Source organism: Populus alba, chromosome 14 (assembly GCF_005239225.2).
Source record: "Populus alba chromosome 14, ASM523922v2, whole genome shotgun sequence".
Lineage (NCBI taxonomy): Eukaryota > Viridiplantae > Streptophyta > Magnoliopsida > Malpighiales > Salicaceae > Populus > Populus alba.
In genome coordinates, this window is record NC_133297.1 from 442,891 (window position 1) to 463,686 (window position 20,796).

At 35.1% G+C, this 20,796-nt stretch overlaps 2 protein-coding genes and 1 long non-coding RNA gene across 3 annotated transcripts; 2 read left to right on the forward strand and 1 right to left on the reverse strand.

Moving 5' to 3' along the window:
- Positions 1–120: 120 nt before the first annotated feature.
- On the reverse strand, positions 121–2,478 carry LOC118059287 (uncharacterized). Its single transcript, XR_004689290.2, has 3 exons — positions 1,921–2,478; positions 1,520–1,688; positions 121–631 (listed from the first exon to the last, which is right to left on the reverse strand). It is a non-coding gene; the product is annotated as an uncharacterized lncRNA (long non-coding RNA).
- A 1,718-nt stretch (positions 2,479–4,196) lies between these two features.
- Positions 4,197–10,347, forward strand: LOC118059340 (lysine--tRNA ligase, chloroplastic/mitochondrial). Its single transcript, XM_035072192.2, has 14 exons — positions 4,197–4,685; positions 5,030–5,248; positions 5,349–5,460; positions 5,614–5,722; positions 6,026–6,083; positions 6,348–6,416; positions 7,466–7,573; positions 7,902–7,994; positions 8,114–8,218; positions 8,381–8,587; positions 8,828–8,922; positions 9,286–9,376; positions 9,657–9,833; positions 9,919–10,347. Exons 1-14 carry the CDS (start codon positions 4,452–4,454, stop codon positions 10,009–10,011), a joined length of 1,770 nt encoding a protein of 589 aa, XP_034928083.1. The 5' UTR covers positions 4,197–4,451; the 3' UTR covers positions 10,012–10,347.
- A 5,173-nt stretch (positions 10,348–15,520) lies between these two features.
- On the forward strand, positions 15,521–17,474 carry LOC118059341 (uncharacterized). Its single transcript, XM_035072193.2, has one exon. The coding sequence runs from the start codon at positions 16,240–16,242 to the stop codon at positions 16,681–16,683; it is 444 nt and encodes a 147-aa protein (XP_034928084.1). The 5' UTR covers positions 15,521–16,239; the 3' UTR covers positions 16,684–17,474.
- Positions 17,475–20,796: the final 3,322 nt, after the last annotated feature.

Here is a 20,796-nt window from a genome sequence, read left to right on the forward strand (position 1 = left end):
TTCATATGAAATCATTACAGAAAGAGTGGGTGTGTTGAACAGTGATTCTTAATCAAAGTTCCTTCCCTTCTCGAGAGAGAATGTTTTCCATTTGAATAGCACACGAAGGAGCAACGCAACTTGCTTTAACTGCACCTGCAAACTGTTTATGAATTCTAACGGAGAGAATCCAGTTTGTAGCATGGTTTAATCATAAACTGCTATGAACAATAAAATGAAGCTTACACAACACCAGATTCATGTAAAACCTAAAACAACAGCATTCCTTTGGTCTGAACAATCCAAGAGTGGGAAGAATTACAGTTCTAAACAAGATGTCTGCTTGATAATTCTCATCAAAATCCCATTTTCCCAATGAAATCTTCGAGCCATCTACTCAAAATCATCGTCAGAATCATGTTTCACCCACCATATCGAAATCCTACATCCTACATCGATCTGCTTGTAGAAAACTGGCTAATAAATATAGAATCATATTAAGGCATTCTAGCATATATGCTTTCAAAGTACTCTACCATCAAAGCACTTCACCAGCCATTAGAAAAAAGTGAAAAATTCTCTTAGTTGTGCACTGCCATCCATCTAATGGGGAATCTGCAAAACTCTTGTTTCTCCACCAGCACAACACAATCTGCACCCCAAGAAAATTCACAAATCCTTCAATACTGATTACTATGCACGCACACGTGCACGTGTGCCTGCACCACACACACCTTTGCTAAATTACTTATAGATTAGCCACCCGTGCAAGTTCTCAGAGTCTGTTTAACATAATTATAGAGCACTTAAAAGTAGGTGCTGACATCTTTGCACCATCAAATGCACAACTGAGAAATTTCAGGATGATAACAAGGGGAGTATAGTCTTATTAGGTGCCAAAAGAACAAGATGAAAACCCACTGATGTACACAAAAACACTATAAAAGGACATGCTTGTGTCTACACACAAGATAGAATAGACAGCTGCAAAAAGATTCATGCATCGAGGGATTTTTTCTGTTTTTCCTCGCTCACACAAGGTACATGAAAGTGAGATATGATATAACAAGTCTGTTTGCAACACAATTCTTTGGTGAGGCTGGAAGTAATTTAATCTCCAAGAACAATTTAGTTGAAAGCAACTCAGTCTATAAGCAATCATGCAGAGTCTTTCATGATTTATTTCAATTGCTTGAATAGAAATCCTTTCCCATCATCTATGACCATACCAGAATTTCTATCAGTGTTTATATCAATAACCAAAGAGTTCTGAGATTTGACACAGCTGTATAATTAGAAACAAGATTAAATAAGGATATACAAAAAAACCTGAATGAAATAAGGCCAAGATCGCAATTTTGTAATGGTCACACGTGTAGAGAATTATTCAAAAGGAACAAAACAAGGATTCCCAAGAACTTATATATGTACACGTAGTTGCCTATCATATATTTTGCATAGGACCTGTAGTCTTAGCTATACCACAACCATGGGATATGATATTTCGTAAAATCAGAAATAAACTAAATAAACTACTTACAACGATTCAGTGCTGTCAACAGCGACTGGTATACAAACAAGATGAACATGAACAAGATCCCTTTAGTTGTCTTACTCAGCTGAAAACTCTCTTTTTTTGATGTTGCAGATGAAGTTGAAACGTGTGTACAATCATCTATTCCACTCCTCTATCAAGATAAATTCTACATCTGCATACATAGACAAGATACTAAGAAGTCTACAGCAAGTTTCTTTATAAAATATGAAACTTCTTCAACAGAAAACTTGAGAAAGTATAATGATTATTGAAAATTGCAATTCCAATGAAATCAATCAACAGATAAGTGGTGAAGTTTTCTAGATTATTTATCTTCTATCTCTAATAGGTAAACTAAAACGTTTAAGGTGATCAACTAATTGATCATCAAGAAGATCAGCTACCCATAAAGATCTCATTCACATCAAGAGAAAAGTTTGCGTCTTGGAATTGGAATATAACAATCTTTCAAGGTAAGATGATGTTGGATAGGCAAGAATCAACTTTGGTTCTACGCAGCATCCTCACAGCAAAAAAGTTTAAGACAAAAAGCAACAATCACCAATTAGTGGAATCCTACTAGATCCAAGTCCAAAACGGACATAGCCCTCAATGTTTTGTATGGCATATGAACACATACAAGCCAGCAAACTTTTCTTTTCAAATCTTCTCCATGGCTATGACCTCAACCTTTTAACAATGTCATCACTCATCAAGATGCAACCATGCACACATAAACATAAAAAAGAAAGGGGAAAAGCCAGATTGAAGCATCAAAAGAGAATCTTGAAAAAAGCCCCACAAACTCACTACATATAATCATCTCCACTAAATCATCATGAAACACTAATCCTAAAAAACCCGACAATTTCCTCTTTAAAAAAAAAAACCCACAAAACAAAAGAAACAAATTAAACACATAATACAAGGTAAGGGAGATATATCGAGAGGGAGAGAGAGTTACCGTGCACAAATGATGATAAAAATTGGAGTAAATCAGTCAGAGTCATAGTATAAGTATTCAACTTCAGCAGAGGACGAAGAGGAAGAGGCACGATCATGATGATGATGATGAGCATATGAATGATGAGGATGGTCATCATCATCTGATGATGTGGATTGATAAGTGTAAGAAGACAAAAAGGAATCAGGTGGTGGCAAGCACAGGAAAGTCCAGATGTAAAGAGAAAAACGGCCCAGTTGTTGAAGAGGGAAGCAGCAAACGAGATCAAGAAGCTGGTGACTGGTCACTTGATCTTGCAACCCCATGCATGCTATTTGTTGCCATACGTCTGCTGATTTATGGGCTACTGATAACACAATCAAGCTGTTAAACACCATTTTTCTTCTTTCTTTGATCTCTGATCTTTCTTTTTTAAGACAGATTTTTATCTCTCTCTAAACTGTCTTAACTTTCTTTTTTTGTTGCCTGTAACTGTAGCTTTGGTCTGGGTTTGGCTGTTACTGTCTAGTCTTTGTTGCGATTTTTTTCAGATTTAAAAAGATTAGAAGCTTAGAAATTAGTGGCAGTGACACAGTTATGGATTTATTTTTTTACTGCCAATGGTCATGGCCAAATTATGGTGGGTCAATTTCCTTGGATTGACAATCAAAGTGGGATTAGCTAGATAGCAAGAAATGTTCTGGACATGGATCCATTTGGGACATTACAAGGCTGTTAGAACTGAAACACAGCTAGTTAATTTTGTAAGAAAAAACTGATCCTGTGGACTTTATTCTTGATCTTTAACAACACCGGACACACCTTGGAGGAGCAGTTCCTCTTCATCAGTGAAAGTGTTAAATTGTTCCATGCTGCGATGCTTCATGTGAGTTGTGATCATAGTACTTTAGAGAAACTGAATTATATGATATTGCCCTAGCTTGGACCAAGTAATTGGGGTCATAATTCAAGGCTTGACCTTTGGTTAGCAATGCACACGGAAGAGAAGTCAGGCACAGCTATGGCACCCAACATTCCAATCTTAAAATATTCGTGTAAAGAACAAAATATAAAAAATATAAAAGATTATTTTAATTAAAAATATTTTAAAAAAATACTTTGCATTGTGCTATCAAAAACATACACTAGGTACAAGGATAGAAGGTTTAACAGTAAAGCCGGTAGATCTCATCTGTAAACATTCGATGAATCAAACGCACATAGAAAAAAAATAAAAATAAATAAATCTGTGAGCATAGCCCACAAAGACTTTCCCGGACGTGTCCCTGTAAGTCTATCTTATATTTCAAGAAACAGGGCATGCATGGAAGGTCTAGAAATCTACGACGGCATAAAATATTATTTGCTTTCTCTCTTTTCGTCATTTTTAATTAAAAAATATCTAGAGAAATTGATTTTTTATATACCATTTTAGGTGTAAATAACTTATGTAAGATTGAATCTTGAGATATAATTTCTGTCTTGTCATTGTTTTTTTTTTTCTCGAGAAATATTATATCCATATCATTATTAGTTTTATTCTCAAAAGTACCTTAGATATTAGTTTCAACATAAATATAATTAATATAAAAACACATTATTCATTACCGTGTATAAACTTATTTTTCACACCAAATCAACGCCAATCAAATTTCTCAGTTCAATAATAAAAAATATTTTCCGATCAGTTTTTGTATTAATCAATATTAAATCTTTTCTCTAATAATTTGAAAAACACATTACAATGTGTTCTAAAAACATGATCCCAATACATAAAACTTGGCTAATTTTTTTTGAAGATTTTTAAAACCAGAAAATAAAAAAGGAACTGTAAATCGAAGGAGACCTTTAGTGGGCGGGCTGGGTTCAAGACAAAAGGGAAATTCTTGGGCTCTGAAAAATTCTCAAGCTTTCCTCTTCCTCGCAGAGGATAATATCATAGAAGTAGCAAAAATACAGAAAGCAACAAAAGCTAGGCAAAGACAGAAACAAATGGAGGCGCTGAAAATATGGAGTCTGTCTTCAAAGCCATTCACTCTCAGACATCTCCTTCACTTTGCGTCTTCCAGCGCTTCTCTCACCACCACCAAACACTCTTATTCCACTCATGTCCTTCGCTGCTGCTCCACCACTACCACCAGAACTGCCGGCCGCAACCGCCGCCAGTCCTCCTCCTCCTCCTCCACTTCTGACCGTGATGCCATTCGTGCCCTTCGCTTGAAAAAGGTTTCATCTTTTTTGGTTTTGTATGTGCCCATTTTGTGTTTCTTGGTTGTTTTAGTTTTGTAGTCAATTTTGGTTACTGGGGTGGTTGTTTTTTCTTCTTTTTTTTTCCCTTTTTTTTTTCAAATTTAGTGTAAGGATTCAAATTTTATGCTTTCTTCAATAGAAAAAATAATTGGGATGTTGACATTCTCTTATGAATTAATCATTTATAGAAGGATGCTGGATATCTCTTTTTTGGTTTTTGTGTGGTAATTGAATGATGATTACTGGTGAATTTTAAGTTTCTGAAGTTTGGATTCAAGGACAATGAGCTTGTTTAAGATTTTATTATGAATGTTTTGTAGGTTGAAGAATTGAGGAGCAAAGGACTTGAACCCTATGCATATAACTGGGATAGGACTCATACTGCCAATCACCTACAAGAGATATACAAATATTTAGCGAATGGTGAAGAGTCGAATGGTGAGAGTGATCAAGTATCTATTGCTGGGAGAATTGTTGCGCGTAGAGCTTTTGGAAAGCTTGCATTTCTTACTCTTAGAGATGACTCTGGGGCAATTCAGGTTTGCTGATTTCAGTTTGATTCAAAATTTTTTGTAAGATTTTTGTTTTTCACCTTGCAAGTTGAGCACAAGCTAAAATTATTAAGTCCTTTTGTTATAGCTTTACTGTGAGAAGGATAGGCTTTTGAATGATCAGTTTGAGCAGTTGAAAGCACATGTTGATATTGGTGATATATTGGGTGTGAGTGGCTCAATGAAGCGCACAGAGAAAGGTAACCTTTTAAAGATATGACTAGCTTTGGTGAATGCTTTGCTTCCTGCATTCATTCTTGAACCTTGACATTCAACTTACCTTATCAACATCTTTCTATGATCGTTTGTTTACATTAGTTAAACTTCATTTGTTTTCCTGGTTAATCCTTCAGGTGAGCTCTCTGTTTGCGTGAGTTCTTTCTCGATTCTTACAAAATCTCTGCTTCCACTGCCAGACAAATATCATGGTCTAACTGATGTAGATAAGCGCTACCGTCAAAGGTAAGGAATGCTCAATTTCTTTTTAGTTTGGGAAACACTGCCTGAATTTTGTGACAAGGTAATGCGATCAAGAATAAATTTTCCTATGGACAGCACTTGATAAGTCATTTAATAGTAGAGTTAATAAAAAAGTCTTGTAGAGGATCTTATTACTATGTGAAAATATTATTGAAAGGGTCTCCTAATTGCATGATAAGGTAATGAGACATTGAAATGATACAACTCTGTGTACATTTATTTTTCCATTTTATATTTGTTATTCATTTTTTTGTTATTTCCTGCACTCATATCATCAATGTTTAGGTATGTTGATATGATCTCAAATCCTGAAGTTGCTGATGTGTTCCGTAAAAGAGCAAAGGTGATACTTTTCACCGCTCCTTGTAAAATTTTCCCTTTCCTTCTCTTCTCTTCATGCATTATATTGTTGAAATTGGAACTGAAAAATTGCAAATTTTGTGACTCTTCTTTGGATTCGACACCTGGTTGCTTTTGCGTTTCTCAATCATCCCATTTAATTATCACTGGAGTGAGACTATCTCATGCACTGATTTTGTCAATGCCATGCATAATAGCTTAAGATGTAATGATGCTACTCTTTTTTTTTTCCACTTTCTGTTGGCAGATTGTTTCAGAGATTCGCAAGACTGTGGAATTGTTAGGTTTTGTTGAAGTTGAGACTCCTGTTCTCCAGGTTCGTTGCTATCCCCACAGTGGCTTTTGGTCTTGGCATCTTTCATCTGATTATCTGTTGTTTTATGGGCAAGACGCAATGTATTTTATTTCGTGTATTCAAAGTTGATTTTGTTTATTGCTGAAATGGCATGCTCAATTGATAAGTCTGGACTACATGGAAGAGTTTTCATTAGGTGGCCTCCCAAGTGTGATAAAATCCTTGACTTTCACTTTCAAAGCTTAAGTGATCTTGATTGGACAGAGATGGGGGAGTCTGAAAAAAATCAGGTTCTAATGCCTTAAGGGTGAAAGGGCACCAACAGAGGTTTTTGGGGCAACCCTTGTATATTTCAAAAACCCTTTTAAGAATGATGAATTGTCCCTGGAACCTTTGCAAAACCAACAGTGGAAAAGCTAAGGCTTGAGAAATCATTAGGCTTGGGCCGGTCTTTGATTAGCATAGAGTTGCGATCTTTTTTGGTTTTACCTTGTTGGGACTTTTAGGACACTAATTGCACATTGCATGGTGGTGTTTGCCTTTGTTGTGGTTTTCATATGGGGAGAGGAGGATTCTCCTTAGAAATAGACTTCACATGTATATGCTGGTTTTCTTTTTGATGTGAGATTTGATTCACTTTGCATGCTGTTAAGTTGTAAGCTATTGTGTATAGGAAAGAAAAAGGTTATCTGGTAAAAGGATGAAATCCGCTCCTTTTAGTTTGTTGCTAAAGATATGCATGTCTTGTGTAGAGCATGTTGGGGTTTTTTGGCAGCACAAAGATATGGTTAAGCATCTAGTAGCTGAAGGTTTTTGCTTGAGATTCATGTACTTGGTTTTTATTGTTAAAAATTGTTTTGTATCTTTATCTTAATGAAAGTTGTGAGAAAGGAGCTTGGAAAGTTGTTAGAAAATTTCACTTCATATTCTGTTTCCTTTTCTTTTACATATTGTCAATGATACTCTCCATATTTATACAATAGTCTTTTGTTATTGCCTGAAATATATTATTAGTTTTTCTTCTACTTTGATGTTTTGGAACTCGGTTTTTAATTGATTTGATCTACTAGGGAGCAGCTGGTGGAGCCGAAGCTAGGCCATTTGTGACATATCACAATTCACTTGGAAGGGATCTCTACCTTAGAATTGCAACTGAGCTTCACTTAAAGAGAATGCTGGTGATGTTATATTCCTAAATCTTTATTAGAAACTTCTCTAATAAAAATATTCTATTGGTAAACTTAGAGAAAAAGGGGAAAAGGGGTTATCAATGAGGTGGCTATAACAGGATCCATTGATTTAGAAACACATGAGAGTGGATCATTTACCATTCATCTCCTATAGCTTCACTTTTTTTCAGAGACTTTAACACTGAATCAATTTCGTGCTTATGTTTATTTGTACTCCTTTAAGGGACAGGAAAAACCTCAAGTGCATGTATATTCTTCTTTAATTGGTAACTTTTTTTCAGCTTTACTTAACAAAACTTGTAACTTGTAATGGCAGGTTGGGGGATTTGAAAAGGTATATGAGATTGGCAGAATTTTCAGAAATGAGGGTCTTTCACCGCGTCATAATCCTGAATTTACAACCATAGAGGTAATCTCTTGGTACTATCTTATCCAATCTATTTCTGTTGTGAACTGTATGCAAGCCATTTTGATGTTTTATTTTGTTGGGTGAAGCTCTGATTCATATTGATATTAGCTTGATCATAGATGTATGAAGCATATTCGGATTACCAGAGCATGATGATCATGGCAGAGGAAATTGTCACTCGATGTGCTCTTGCTGTTCACGGCAAGCTTACCCTAGAATACCAGGCAATGACACTCTTGCAATATGAGTTCTATTGCAGAGTTTATTTTATATGTCTTCATGAAGATACTCCAAAAACTTATGGAGGTTTTATCAATTTACCACTTAATAACGTCTCAGAGAGACTGGTTTTAACTCTGTAAAATTTTTGTACTGCTTCAATGCAGGGTGTAGAGATTTGTTTAGAGCGGCCCTGGAGAAGGGAAACCATGCACAATCTTGTAAAAGAAGCCACTGCTATTGATTTCAATGATTTGGGTGATGATCTTGAAGTTGCTAAAGATGTCACCTTTAGGACTCTTGGATCTGGACTTGAAGGTAAAGACAAATCTGCCATTGCAGCATGTCCTTCTGTTGGGCACCTTGTTAATGAGGTAAATATGCTTTTACTTTCTTCTTTCAATTATATTCGCAATTTGTTTTTTCAGCCATTTTCCAGTTGAATGCTTCTTCTGTCTTTAGACTTTTTTTGGCGAGTTCTGTCTTCAGGCTCTTCAAAATGCTTTATTGCTCAAAATGTTTAGTGTCTTTTGACATGGGTATATTTATTATATTTTATTTTACATGATATCTTTTGCACATTCTGAAGATTATCATTTAATTTATTTGGCCAGCTTTTTGAAATCATTGTAGAGCCAAAGCTCATGCAACCCACATTTGTTTTGGACTATCCTATTGAGATATCTCCTCTAGCCAAGCCACACCGAAGGTACAAAAATTTACAAGCCAACGATGCAACTGTTGAAGGTCTTCCTTTTCAAGTGTTATAAAGCATACGAGTTTTTGTCACTCAACTATTCATAATTGAACTCCTGGATGTTTTCTTGTGAAGTTATCCTTTTAATTCATCATTATACTTCATTGACTTAGACTCCAGCATGAACTTGGTGTGGAGCAGAAGCATATTGGTGCAACCACTCCTTTATGTAATACGTACTCTTTGTGCATGCATGTGGCTTTGTATTCTGAGATGAAAAAATAAAATAAAATTGGTTATCATAAATTTTTATGACAATTGTTACAGTTTTTTCTTTAATTCTTTCTGGTAATCTGTTATTCCTTTCCACAACAGGCATGTAGGCTTGACTGAGAGATTTGAACTATTCATCTGTGGTCGTGAAATGGCGAATGCATTTTCCGAATTGACTGATCCCATGGATCAGGTAACTTAAGTGCCAGCTTACTATTTTGCTCTCTCTCATTGCTGCTGCTCTTTCATTTTTAACTATTAATCTTTTCTGAAATTTTTGGTTATTTAATTTTTTTTCCTGTATGAATTATTTCATTTTGTGTTTTAATAAATGTCTGCTTGGACTCTTATAATTCCATTCTTGTTATTTGGTTAGCATATAGATGACATAAAGCTTCATTAAGAAGAGAAAAACAAATAGTTTCATTTCCATTATAAGACAAGATAAGACTGTTAATTTTAAATGGTGGCAGAGAGGACGCTTGGAAGAGCAAGTGAGACAGCATAATGAGAAGAGAGCTTCAGTTGCTTCAGAAGCAGATGGTGCAGATGGCAAAAGCAAGAAAGACGATGATGAATCGTATGAAGTAACCCTTGATGAGGACTTTTTAACAGCTTTAGAATATGGAATGCCTCCAGCTTCGGGAATGGTATGGCCATCTCTTTTGTTCTACAATTTTCCTTATATCTATTTTTACAAGCCAATCATGGTGGAAGGAAATTGTTTTGTCCCAGGGACTCGGAATAGACAGACTGGTGATGCTGTTGACAAATTCTGCAAGTATCCGAGATGTTATTGCTTTTCCCGTCCTCAAGATTCAGCAGTAGATTCAATACAACGACTTGGTGGATTGGCTATGGCAATTTCACCCACCTTCTGGGCATCTGGCATCAACACGATGGTTGAGTCGGGCTTTGACCCACTTTAGCTGTGGTCAGACCAGGAGCAGGCAAAACAGGACCTTGTTCAAACTGTGTTGGGTGCAAGGCTGGTTACGAGGTTCACATGCCTCGTCATCCTCACCCATATTTTGACTATTTAATTTTTTTTAAGACATTACCATTACATATTGATCACAACCATTAGATTGACATTGTTTCTCAAGGCATTGAACTGTGTTTAAACCTCATTTTAAAACACAAGAAACGTATCAAAAGCATCAAGACTGATGGCCTCGGATTATCAGTGGCGGCTGTAGTACTGAAAGATAGATGGACCTTCCAAAAGATGCATGCATGTCTATCAGTACCATCTCGTGTTCCATGAGCATTTAAGCATTCCTATTTCGAATGGCAGTTCAATAAAAAAAGCAAAATATTAAAAAAATTTCAAAGAAACTGTGAGCAGCTGTATCACAAGGTTTTTAACGATTGGTTCTGTTAATCCAATAGTTCATGTGTGTTCTTTACGAAAGATCTTTTGTGCAACTGTGTGTGTTTATACACTCCATTAGTCTATCTCACCCTGAGACTTTTGACAAGTTTTGAAGGTTCCAAGTTGGAAACAGTCCACCTTCAGTTAGTTCAGTTCATTTGTCGTGCCAAATAGAAGACCGTAGTGGGGATTCTGTGGGGCACTGGAGAAGCCGAAGAGACATAAAAGAAAAGGAATCGATCATTTATTGTAACTGTAATAACTACTAAGTGGCAAAAATCACACATAAAGAAGGGAGGAAAAATAAAAGTAATGGCAAGGAAGAGGAAGGTGGAAAGTAGTGCAGCGATCGTAGATGAGAGTGATAAAGTTCTGTATTCAGTGTTCGGAAATTTGCCAAGGAACTCTCTCAATTATACTCTCAAGCTATTAGTCATAAGAGGCTTTCATTTGAAGCTGGACAAAGACATGCTCTTGTGAGACCATAAAAAGTTGTTTTCTTTTTTGTTCAATATTTTGTTATCTCTTGATGTGTTGGGATTCATCTTTATTGAATTTGAGTAAAACCCATTTGAGGATTGATTGTTTTGATGCTAGTTTTGTAGATAGACGGTGTGTTTGTTCTTGAAAGTCTTGATCTTTATGTATATATAATTGGTTATGATGATTATGCTTTTTGGGCACATATGTGATATGATTTTGGTTTAACCTCATATCAAGTTTGCTAATTTGTTGTTTTGTCTAGAGTGAATTGATTGATCACTGTGTTTACTGAATGAAATGAATGATGTTTTTCTTTTCTTTTGGCCCCTTGTGCATTATTTAATGTTTGGTGTCATCATGGAAGTTTAAAGCTATGGGCAAGTGTGGAATAGCAATGGTATTTGAATGTTCATAGTTAAAGATTGTATTTTGTTACAATGAGAAAACTCCTAATTATCATGATCAAATAATAAAATAAAGCTTTCCAAGTTGTTATTTTTATGGTTGCAGAATGCTGAAAATCATATTAAAACTTGAATGGTAGTTCTTGGTTCTATTGATCGCTTCTTATCCGAGGAGCGAGCAACTGCATTAAATTGGATGAACCTGAGATTGATAGCAGTAAAACCATGGAAAAATAGCGGTGATGATCTTTTCAGGCTGAGATTGTTCAACTGGAGTTCTCACAAGTCTCCTCTATTTATCATGGGATTATCATGATAGGCTGCAGATGAGTGGTACTGCAGTATCAACTGCATGATTGTTGACATCTACATGATTAGCCTTATTCAAGCCATTGGAAACTACAACATCCCTCCAATGTTCTTATAAATCATCCACTCAGACATTACCATTTGTTTTCTTCAGGAGAAACTGAGTACTGGATGGCAGTGAAGCAGCAAGGTGACAACAGAAGATATCTCTGCCTATCTGCGGGTTTCGCTATGAGTTTTTACTTGCAATCCTTTCTGTTACATTTCAGGAAAAGCACTTGGTTTTCATTTGAAGCATTCTTCTGACCTTTGGAATTTTGATTGCTGAACATGGAAGTAACTCTTCATTGACCATTCGTCTCTCAGTTTTTATGGCATCATAAAGGTAGGTTTTCTGTTTAAGATTACCAAGGTGTGGGAATTGTGAATGCTGTTAAAACCTTCTGAGAGTGAACTTGGGTTGCTGCTGACAAGCTGATCACATGCTCCAAGTACTGGCTAAATGCTGGGAAGGCATGGCCTTTTGTTGAAGCTGCAAACATTTTCTATGAACACCATGCTAATTTCCCGTCTAGTCATGCAAAATCTGATTGTGATTCATCTTATTTATTTTGTTTTGATTTCTTTTGAAGAACGAGCTGAACAATAACTCCAATGCTAGTTATGAGTCCATGGTGGCCAGTAAAGATGAACTTATCTTTCACAACTCCTGGGCTGTCAGACAGAGTCAAGATAAAAACAAAAACCTGTGTTTTGCTTTCGATTCAGAAATGGATACAACTCCTGAAGGATCTGCTCACTAATTTATCTCAATCTTTATGAGAATTTGTATAGATTGATAAATTGTTTCATATGATGATAACCCTCCATTGATCTGTCCACTCCACTTCCTAATCTTGGAAAATTCAACTCTATTCTTTTTATCTCTATCCCACATGGAGAGATCACTTCATGCTGGTCCTATTTCTCTTACCTTTCTCTATGTCTGTCACGCTTTGGTGGTAAAGTTTGGTTATATAAAAGGCTACATCGCTTCTCAACTCCGTGATTCCAACTTTGTTAGGGCTTCAAAGACAAGATAATTTGTGAGATGACGAGGCAAGTATTATATTTTATCTACCTTGAGAAACAGTTCTAATGTCTCTTAATGCATTAGATATTTGCCATGAAGATTGTTGGCGACGACAAAGGCGACTGGAGATGTCCTTTGGTGGCAGAATATGTTGAATGGATGGATGGTTGCTTAGCAGGCATGATGGCTGCCACTTGTTTTACTATGATGTACAGTTTTGAAGGATCACCCGAGCAACACATTCCAAAACACTTTGCCCTATATGCCCACTAATTGATGGGAGAGGTCCTCTGAGGCAACAATGGAGCACTTTGAGCAGAAAACCTTAACAGCTTCGTAAGCCTAGCAAGTCTCAGTATCTATTATTGTAAAAGGTAATACATGTGGTTATGATATCATGCAAGACAAGGAGAGGGGCCAGTGCTCCCACAATCAAACACATGGGCATGCGTTTGTCCCAAAAAAACACAGAAAAGGTGTCAAAATTGACACCCATGTTCATGTCACAAACTTTACCAAGGCTGTGTGTTTTTGCTTTGCATCATCACTACCTTTGATTGGCTTCTGTAATAATGTGGTTTCCAAATGTCTAGCATTCGAATTTCGATCTACGCTCCACTTTTTTGACGTGTTAACGCGTTGCACATCTTGATAATGAGTGCCTGTACCTAATTCTATCATCATTATCTATTTTAAGATGCTTCATCTAAATCTTCTCAAAACCCCACCAAAGACTTCTAAATTGATGTCTTCATCTTAAGGATCTTGAAACAAATTACAGTGAGATGGGGAATTCCCTACAAGAAAATTGGTGTTTTGATGCTATGGAAACATGGAGGAGTGGAGAGATTAGGTGACTACAGGGGACTTTGGTTTAGCAGCTGGGTTGAGATTGCGACTGTGCTTTCTGTTACATTTTGATTACCAAACAAAAGCAAACCTCTAGCTCACACTTAGGCTCCTTTTACCTCGACTAAAATGTTTGGTTAATCGATATATAGTATAGTTTTATATGAATTTAATTGAAAATCCTTTCTTTAAAACTTAATTGCAAAAAATAACTATAATTTATATCTTTTTTATATTTGTTAAACGTGGTTTCCATGGGATGGTGCTAGAGAAACAAAGTACTGCAACCAATTTGATTGATGGTGGTAGAGCAATGTTGTCAAAAGGTGTATCATGTCATCCATGTTACTCATCAAAAGTTGAAACAATGAAAAAGTTGGGTAAATTATTTTATTTGATCCTTGTTTTTCAATAAAATAATTTATTGTACCATGTCATCCTGTAACTTTATATTTATTTTATGACTAATTAAGGGTATGATTGGGAATATTGTTATGGTTATGGTTATTTTTTAAAGTGTTATTCGTGATGAAATTTATTAAAATGATATATATTTTTTTTAAAAAAAATTAATTTTGAGATCATCATATTAAAACAATCCAAAACATACAAAAAATTAACTTTTAACAATTATTTTTAATTTTTTTTAAAAAAACGAATATAACCGTATTTCAAACACTCTCTAAATAGTTTTTCTACTGGCTATTTTTCATAACTTGGGTTCTTTTTTTCTTTCTTTCTAAAATGCCTTTCAATTTTAATTAAATCTCCAATCTCATCTACTGAAACAAGATTAAAAATGCTTGTAAAAAGGATAATTAGAAATCTCAAAATAAATTAACTATCAACATGGATTAAAAGACTTTAACTTATGTTATTCAGAATCAAAAGGGCTAATTTATAAAATCATTAAAAAAGGGACTAAATTATATTTTTCTCAAAAAGTTGTTTTTTGTGTCTGCTAGAAAAGCTTTCTAGATAGATTTTCCATTGGGTTGAGGAGGCAACTAAAGAAAGAATAAAGCGGAAAGCAAATTGAGGGGCTAGCATAAGCCTTTGACTCCGCAATAAAGCAGTAGCTTTGCTTTCGCTTAAAATCTTCTAAATTCCCTAGAAAACTTAATCCAGATAATTAGGAATAAATCCAAACTCATGTGAATCACAACACTTTCATCAAACACAATATCTTACAGTAGTACAAGTAACTAGTGATAACTAGTGATATTTCAATAGTTCATGGACTCAAAAAACCTATATAAAGCTACCAAACTCTAACGAATAGTCTACTTGATCGTGATTAGTAATTGGGGACCTCATCTGCTTTGGAAACTTTAATGCCTAATCATTGGATAAGAAGATAAGGATGCTTAATTGCTTGTTAGGCAAACCATAGGAGAATTATATTGGCCAAAGGTGCTTGTACAAGAGAAGATTAATATGAAAGATAAACAATCTTGAAGCATTATGTTCTTTGAATATTGCTACTTGAGATATACTAATCAATTAAATGTGATTTTTTCATATTAAATGTGATTTAATCCATGATGGAGGATATCTCCCTACATTTGTTCTTTCCATATCCCATTCCATTGACCACAATCTTTTATAATCTTGTTTTTACTTTGCGTTTGCATAAACAATTTGTCAAACCAGCTCATATAACAAGGGGGAATAATACTTTTCACAATAAAATAATTTCTTCTTCTCCTTCTTGCAAAATGCCATGTTGGGGGGTGAAAAGGCAAGGCAATTGCCATGTTTTGTACTTTATTAATATAGACTGTATTTTTATAATAAAATATTTAGCCAGTTACTGATAAATCAAATCCCCCTTTTGGAGGGACTAACAGTTACATTGCAATATACAGAATATTTGGACAGTTGGTTTTTATCTTCCAAATCATAGGATCTCTCTCTTTCTATCTCTCTAAGCTTTCACCTTCCTTTTGTTCTGACATATCTGACTAGATTTCTTGCTCCTTCTTTCATCATTGATTGACAGTGCAGAGGTGAAATGAAAGGGGTAGCATTGTCATTTCTTGCAATATTAATCTTACATCATTTTGTTCTGTCTTGTTAAGATTACAACTGCTGTCTTTTTCTTTCGTTGAAATAGTGGAAACAGAGGTCTTGTAACTCTGGAAGGACAGTTCTGTAGTCCATTGAGTCTCTTATTTTATCACCAAATACCTTAAAGACTCAAACCTGTTTCTGTGTTTTACTTGTTTCCCTGAAAGTTTTTGACTTGATTCCTCCTTTTGATCTGTAAACTCAAACAAGTGCCCCGCTTGAGTTTAATTTGGTTCTGTGTTGCCAATACAAGTTATCTTGCTCTTATGTTCTTCGATTTTTGACTATTTTTTTTGCTAGGTTGACAACAGTTTTGTCTGTTGAAAGATATTATCTTTTATACCTCGCCTTGTTGGGTTTGCTTGTTTTTCATTCAAATTATAGAAATTCAATGAGGAAAAGTTTCAAGATTTAGATCCATGCTTTTGAATTGGAGTTATGAAATGGGCTAATTGTTTTGTAGTTTGATTGATGATAAAGAAAATATTTTGTTCATGAGGGTTTTGTTCAGCAAGATCCACTGTCCTTCCTTCATTTGCTTTTGCAAACCCTCTCCTAGTATATACACACCAGGACCATTGAAATTGGAAAACAGTCCCCATGTGCCTTCAACTGCAATTATATCAGTTGCCGATGCCTCCTCTAATGATAATCACGTGCTTAGTGATTCCATTGAGGTGAAGGAAGGGAGTGTAGGTGTTGATGGGAAGCAACCAGAGCGTCAGAATAGCCTCAAAAGTAGTCTAAAAAGGGCAGCTTTTGATTCCACAGAGGGTGATAAGAAGAAAGTGCAGTGGATAGATTTCTTAGGGAAAGAACTTGTTGAGATCAGAGAATTTGAGTCCAGGTTTGTTTTTTTTTTTGTGGTCTCTGTTATCTCTATCTACATTTTTCTTGTACAATGCAATGTTTGGTTCTGTATAAAGTCCACTTGCTGAAGTTGATGAAATTTGGGATGGGATGATTGATATGCAGCCCAAAATGTTCAAAATTTTCCATCCGTGTGCTAATTATTGAAAAAAAAATGAGGCTATAGATAAATTAAGTCCTAGGAAATGTTAGTTAAAGCCATATAATATACTGATAGGCCGAAATTTTTATTGAAAAGATAAAGTCCTATTTGTAGGGATTATGAACACTTGTTGGAGATGGGATGAACAAGTAAGAATAGTTTGATCAAATTCTGTTAATGTTCTCATTAATTAACTGCCTGTAGCATTTCTAGTCCCTTCAGCTATAGCATTTGTTGTTGTTGTTGTTGTTGTTGTACTGGTGTTGGATGCTGTGCAAAGAAGCTTCTTCTAGGGCAAGGAAGGGAAGTTCCTTCTTAAGGCTGCATTTTCTGTGGTGGATAAGTTCTTATTGTTAGAATTGTTAGAAAGCAGTAAGCTTTAATTGGTCCTAGAAAACAATACTCTTACATTGATCTGTTTATAAACGAGGACAATGGCATCCTAAGGTCGGAACTCAATGTGATCAGATAAAAAGTTTTTGCTTGGTATGGGCTAATGATTTCCAGGGAGAGCATATGAAATAGACTAGATGGCCATATTAGTCTCCTTCTTTGTGATATCTTGAGAATGGAAAATCCTTTGCTGATTCTATGATATAGTTAAGAGATTGACTTAACAGAAAAGAATATTTAGCAGCATTTTGCGTTCCATTCAATTTTGTCTCTCTTTTAGGTTCCCGACTCTGTCTTGTCAAACTCTCTTCCTGAGCAGGAATGCGAGGAAGTGTTGGTTTTTAAAAGCACAACATATGATGGTATAAGCTATTTGTTGAGTTTTAGAGATGGTATTTTGACTCGTCTAAAGGATTCTGCCATGTAATTTCTGTCTGTAAAGGATTCAAATCCTCAATTTAATCTGTTACTGCTTGTGCATTAACTGTTTAGAAAATTGGTTTGATCAAGTGATTTCAAGCCATCCAGCTTGCATCACATGACTGCAAACATTGTCAAGAACATATCTTGAAAACGTTGACAATCCATTTGCTTGAGATATATGTAATTATTATCACTTTTTATGGGGCAATTAAGGTCCTAATCCCCTGAATCTTGTGCAATCCTCCTAGAGGAGTGCAATATGCTCATCGCTTAATTAGCAGCTCTAATCATATTAGAAATCATGCATTTTTATGATGCATGTTGCAACTTGCTTTTTGTCTCTAACAACACACTACAAATGCTGCTTTTCTAGCATTTCAGTACCTCTTCTAATTTTTATTTTTTTTTAATTCTTATTTTTATGCATTTGTTTCATAACCAATATATTATATGCTGATTGTTCGCAATCCTAATAACATTTCTTTTATATCTTTGTTTTTTTCCTTTTTAAACAGTGAAACAGTAATTGATTAGTGACAGTGATAGATCAGGCTAATTAGGCTTGTGTTATAAATTCTTTGACATCTATTATATAGCATCTTCTTGTGAAGTTCATCGACGACTACATCAATTTATAAGAGAAAGATGATAAATATATTTTGTGACTACTCTCATCTTTATTCATCCCCTATGGTAATACTTTTCAAGAAACTGAAGTGGAGTTAGATCAGCGTTCCCATTCACTTCTGCTCCAGCTAATCTACTCTTCAAATCAAAAATATATCTCAGGAGAAAGTCTCAAAATAGTTTGATTGAAATGGGAAAATATTGTCTCTTCCAATTCTTTTAACAATGTAATGGTCATTCATTTAGTCAATTATGACATTACTGTACAAGTTCATATCTAACTCTGTTAGTCCTTCGTTATGACATTGTGGTATCTTATCATCATGTTAGATTCATGATTCCCTCAATGAATTTTATAATAGCTCTGTTATTATTAGCATGTTTCTGCATGATTTACTTGTACCTCTTCTTCTGCATCTGTTTCTGTTTAAGCTTTGACTCGGTGGGCTTCTGTTGGCATACCACATAAATCCACTGTTTGTTGTATATTGAAGTTTGATTATAACATTCATTGTTGTCCGTTTGTCCACCCACTGGAATCTGATCACGAGTTGGTAGTTTATTCTTCTGATAGTTTGTCTAATAATACAATAATCAATTTTTATTGATTAAAACAATTTTAATAAAGATTTTATTGTAAAAAGATAAAGTTAGTGTCTGAGGTTTGTCTCATACTCTCCAGAATATATCCAAGGTTTGTTTCAATTCTCCAAGACATTATTAGATGTCTCGCATAAGTTTTTCCCATTATTTTTTTCCATACTTCAGAATCTAACTATAATTAGAATAAAAAAAATTCAAATTTAATTAATAATTTTAAATTTAAATAGATGTAAATCTAAGGCTAGTTATACTGATAAACTTAAGTAATATGTATAGGAATTATTTGTTGAAGAAACATGTTTGCCTACGTCAGTTTCTGCAAGCCATTGCTAGGGATGTTCCTAGTTTGTTCTCGCATTAAATCCAAGAATACATAGGCCTTTCTGTGTGTTAGAAATCCTAGCATGGGATGTCTTCCTGCAAGATCGGGCATGAGCTCATAAATAAACTGAATTTCATAACATTTCGACATCCATAGTTCAATGTATCCATGCCAGTTTATCGCTCCAAAACAGATCCTTCGACTTTTCTACTTCAACAACCAGGTGTATGGATCTCACAGATGGTAGTTTTTCCTAATCGGTGTTTTTAACTTAAGAAATCTTTCTGTATTAGATGATGTATCATCCACGTGTCACTTCAAGGTAGAGTGCTTAAAGCAAGTGGTGTTAAGTAACTCAGTTGTCAATTACTGATTTTAGTGGCAGGAGTCCCGTAGCAATTATAGATATAAAATATTGTCAACAAGATAAAAACACATGATTTAACATTATAAACAATGTACACTATATTAAATGGCTTGAAAAAGTTTTTCTTTGCTATATCAAAATAGTGTTTACTATGATATATATTATACATTAATCTTAAACCGTCTTTGGAATTTTAGCCGTTTAAAAATTATATAATAATTTTTTTATTAATTCCGTATTACTCTTACTACGGAGTGTTACCTCTTTTTGTTCCTTGTTTATTTCTGACATCATGTTATGATTACAAACTACAACAGTCAAACAGGAGTCCACTTAAAGAGAAGAGTCATCGCCTATTTGAATTCCAACCACTTTGACATCTCTCAACCCACGTATAAGTGTTGATTGATTGGAGACCTCAAATTTGACGCTATTTAACCTTGTGGTTAGTCTCGGTTGAAGTGGGTCGTCCATTGTGGGTAATAGTAATTCATAAAAATATGTCCGATTTGATATCAAATAAAATAATAATAATATAGGCAGAGTGGTGAAGTTGGTTTATTAATAAACCTAAATATCATTTGGAATCTACTATGGATAAATAATTCTCCTCGTGTATCCAGTATTTCCATCTCTTCAGTTATAGAGAACTGAAGGTGGAATACCCACAAAGAAATTGTTGCTGCGAAAATCAGTCTTGCTGTACTTATGTTTGAGGTTCATCCAATTCTTCAGAAATATCCTCCCAGATATTATCATCCAACTTCAAACACCTTCAGTTGTAGAGAGAGCCCAAATACTTCGCATAGAATCCCATGAATAATTCCTACTCATGTCAAGATACTGAAGATCACCTGTATAGAAAATTCTTTTTTTTTTTTTTTTTTTTGGATTCGAGGAAACTCCACCCTTCCGTGAAAGCGCACTTTGTGGGCCAGATAAGCGAGTAAAAACTCTCGACTTGTCCCAGGCTTTTTTATTCAAGTAATGCACGCCCTCGACTCAACTCAAGACCTGTTGTGCAGGATCTTCTAAGCCACTTTATGCCACACCTCTACACCCCTTGGGGTCTTAGTTGTTCATGAGAAAATCTGGAAGGAATGGATGCTCTAATTTATTTGCTTTAATCAAAAGGTTTTTAACTAGTTTCGCTGAGAATGTGCAAGCACATTGGCTGAATATTTCACCTAATATTTAATTGAGATTATCAAAAGATCAAGCTTTTCATTAAAAGAAAAGAGAGAAAATAGAGGATATAATTAACGGGAGGAAAGTGTAACGGTTTTCTGCTTCAAGCTCAAAGA

Bases quoted from the DNA above. Each gene is read 5' to 3' on its own strand.
- LOC118059340 (XM_035072192.2), top strand. From the start codon at position 4,452: ATGGAGGCGCTGAAAATATGGAGTCTGTCTTCAAAGCCATTCACTCTC. The intron at 5,249-5,348 runs GTTTGCTGATTT...CTTTTGTTATAG, and splicing joins ATGACTCTGGGGCAATTCAG to CTTTACTGTGAGAAGGATAG. The intron at 7,574-7,901 runs GTGATGTTATAT...TTGTAATGGCAG, and splicing joins TTCACTTAAAGAGAATGCTG to GTTGGGGGATTTGAAAAGGT.
- LOC118059341 (XM_035072193.2), top strand. From the start codon at position 16,240: ATGAGGGTTTTGTTCAGCAAGATCCACTGTCCTTCCTTCATTTGCTTT.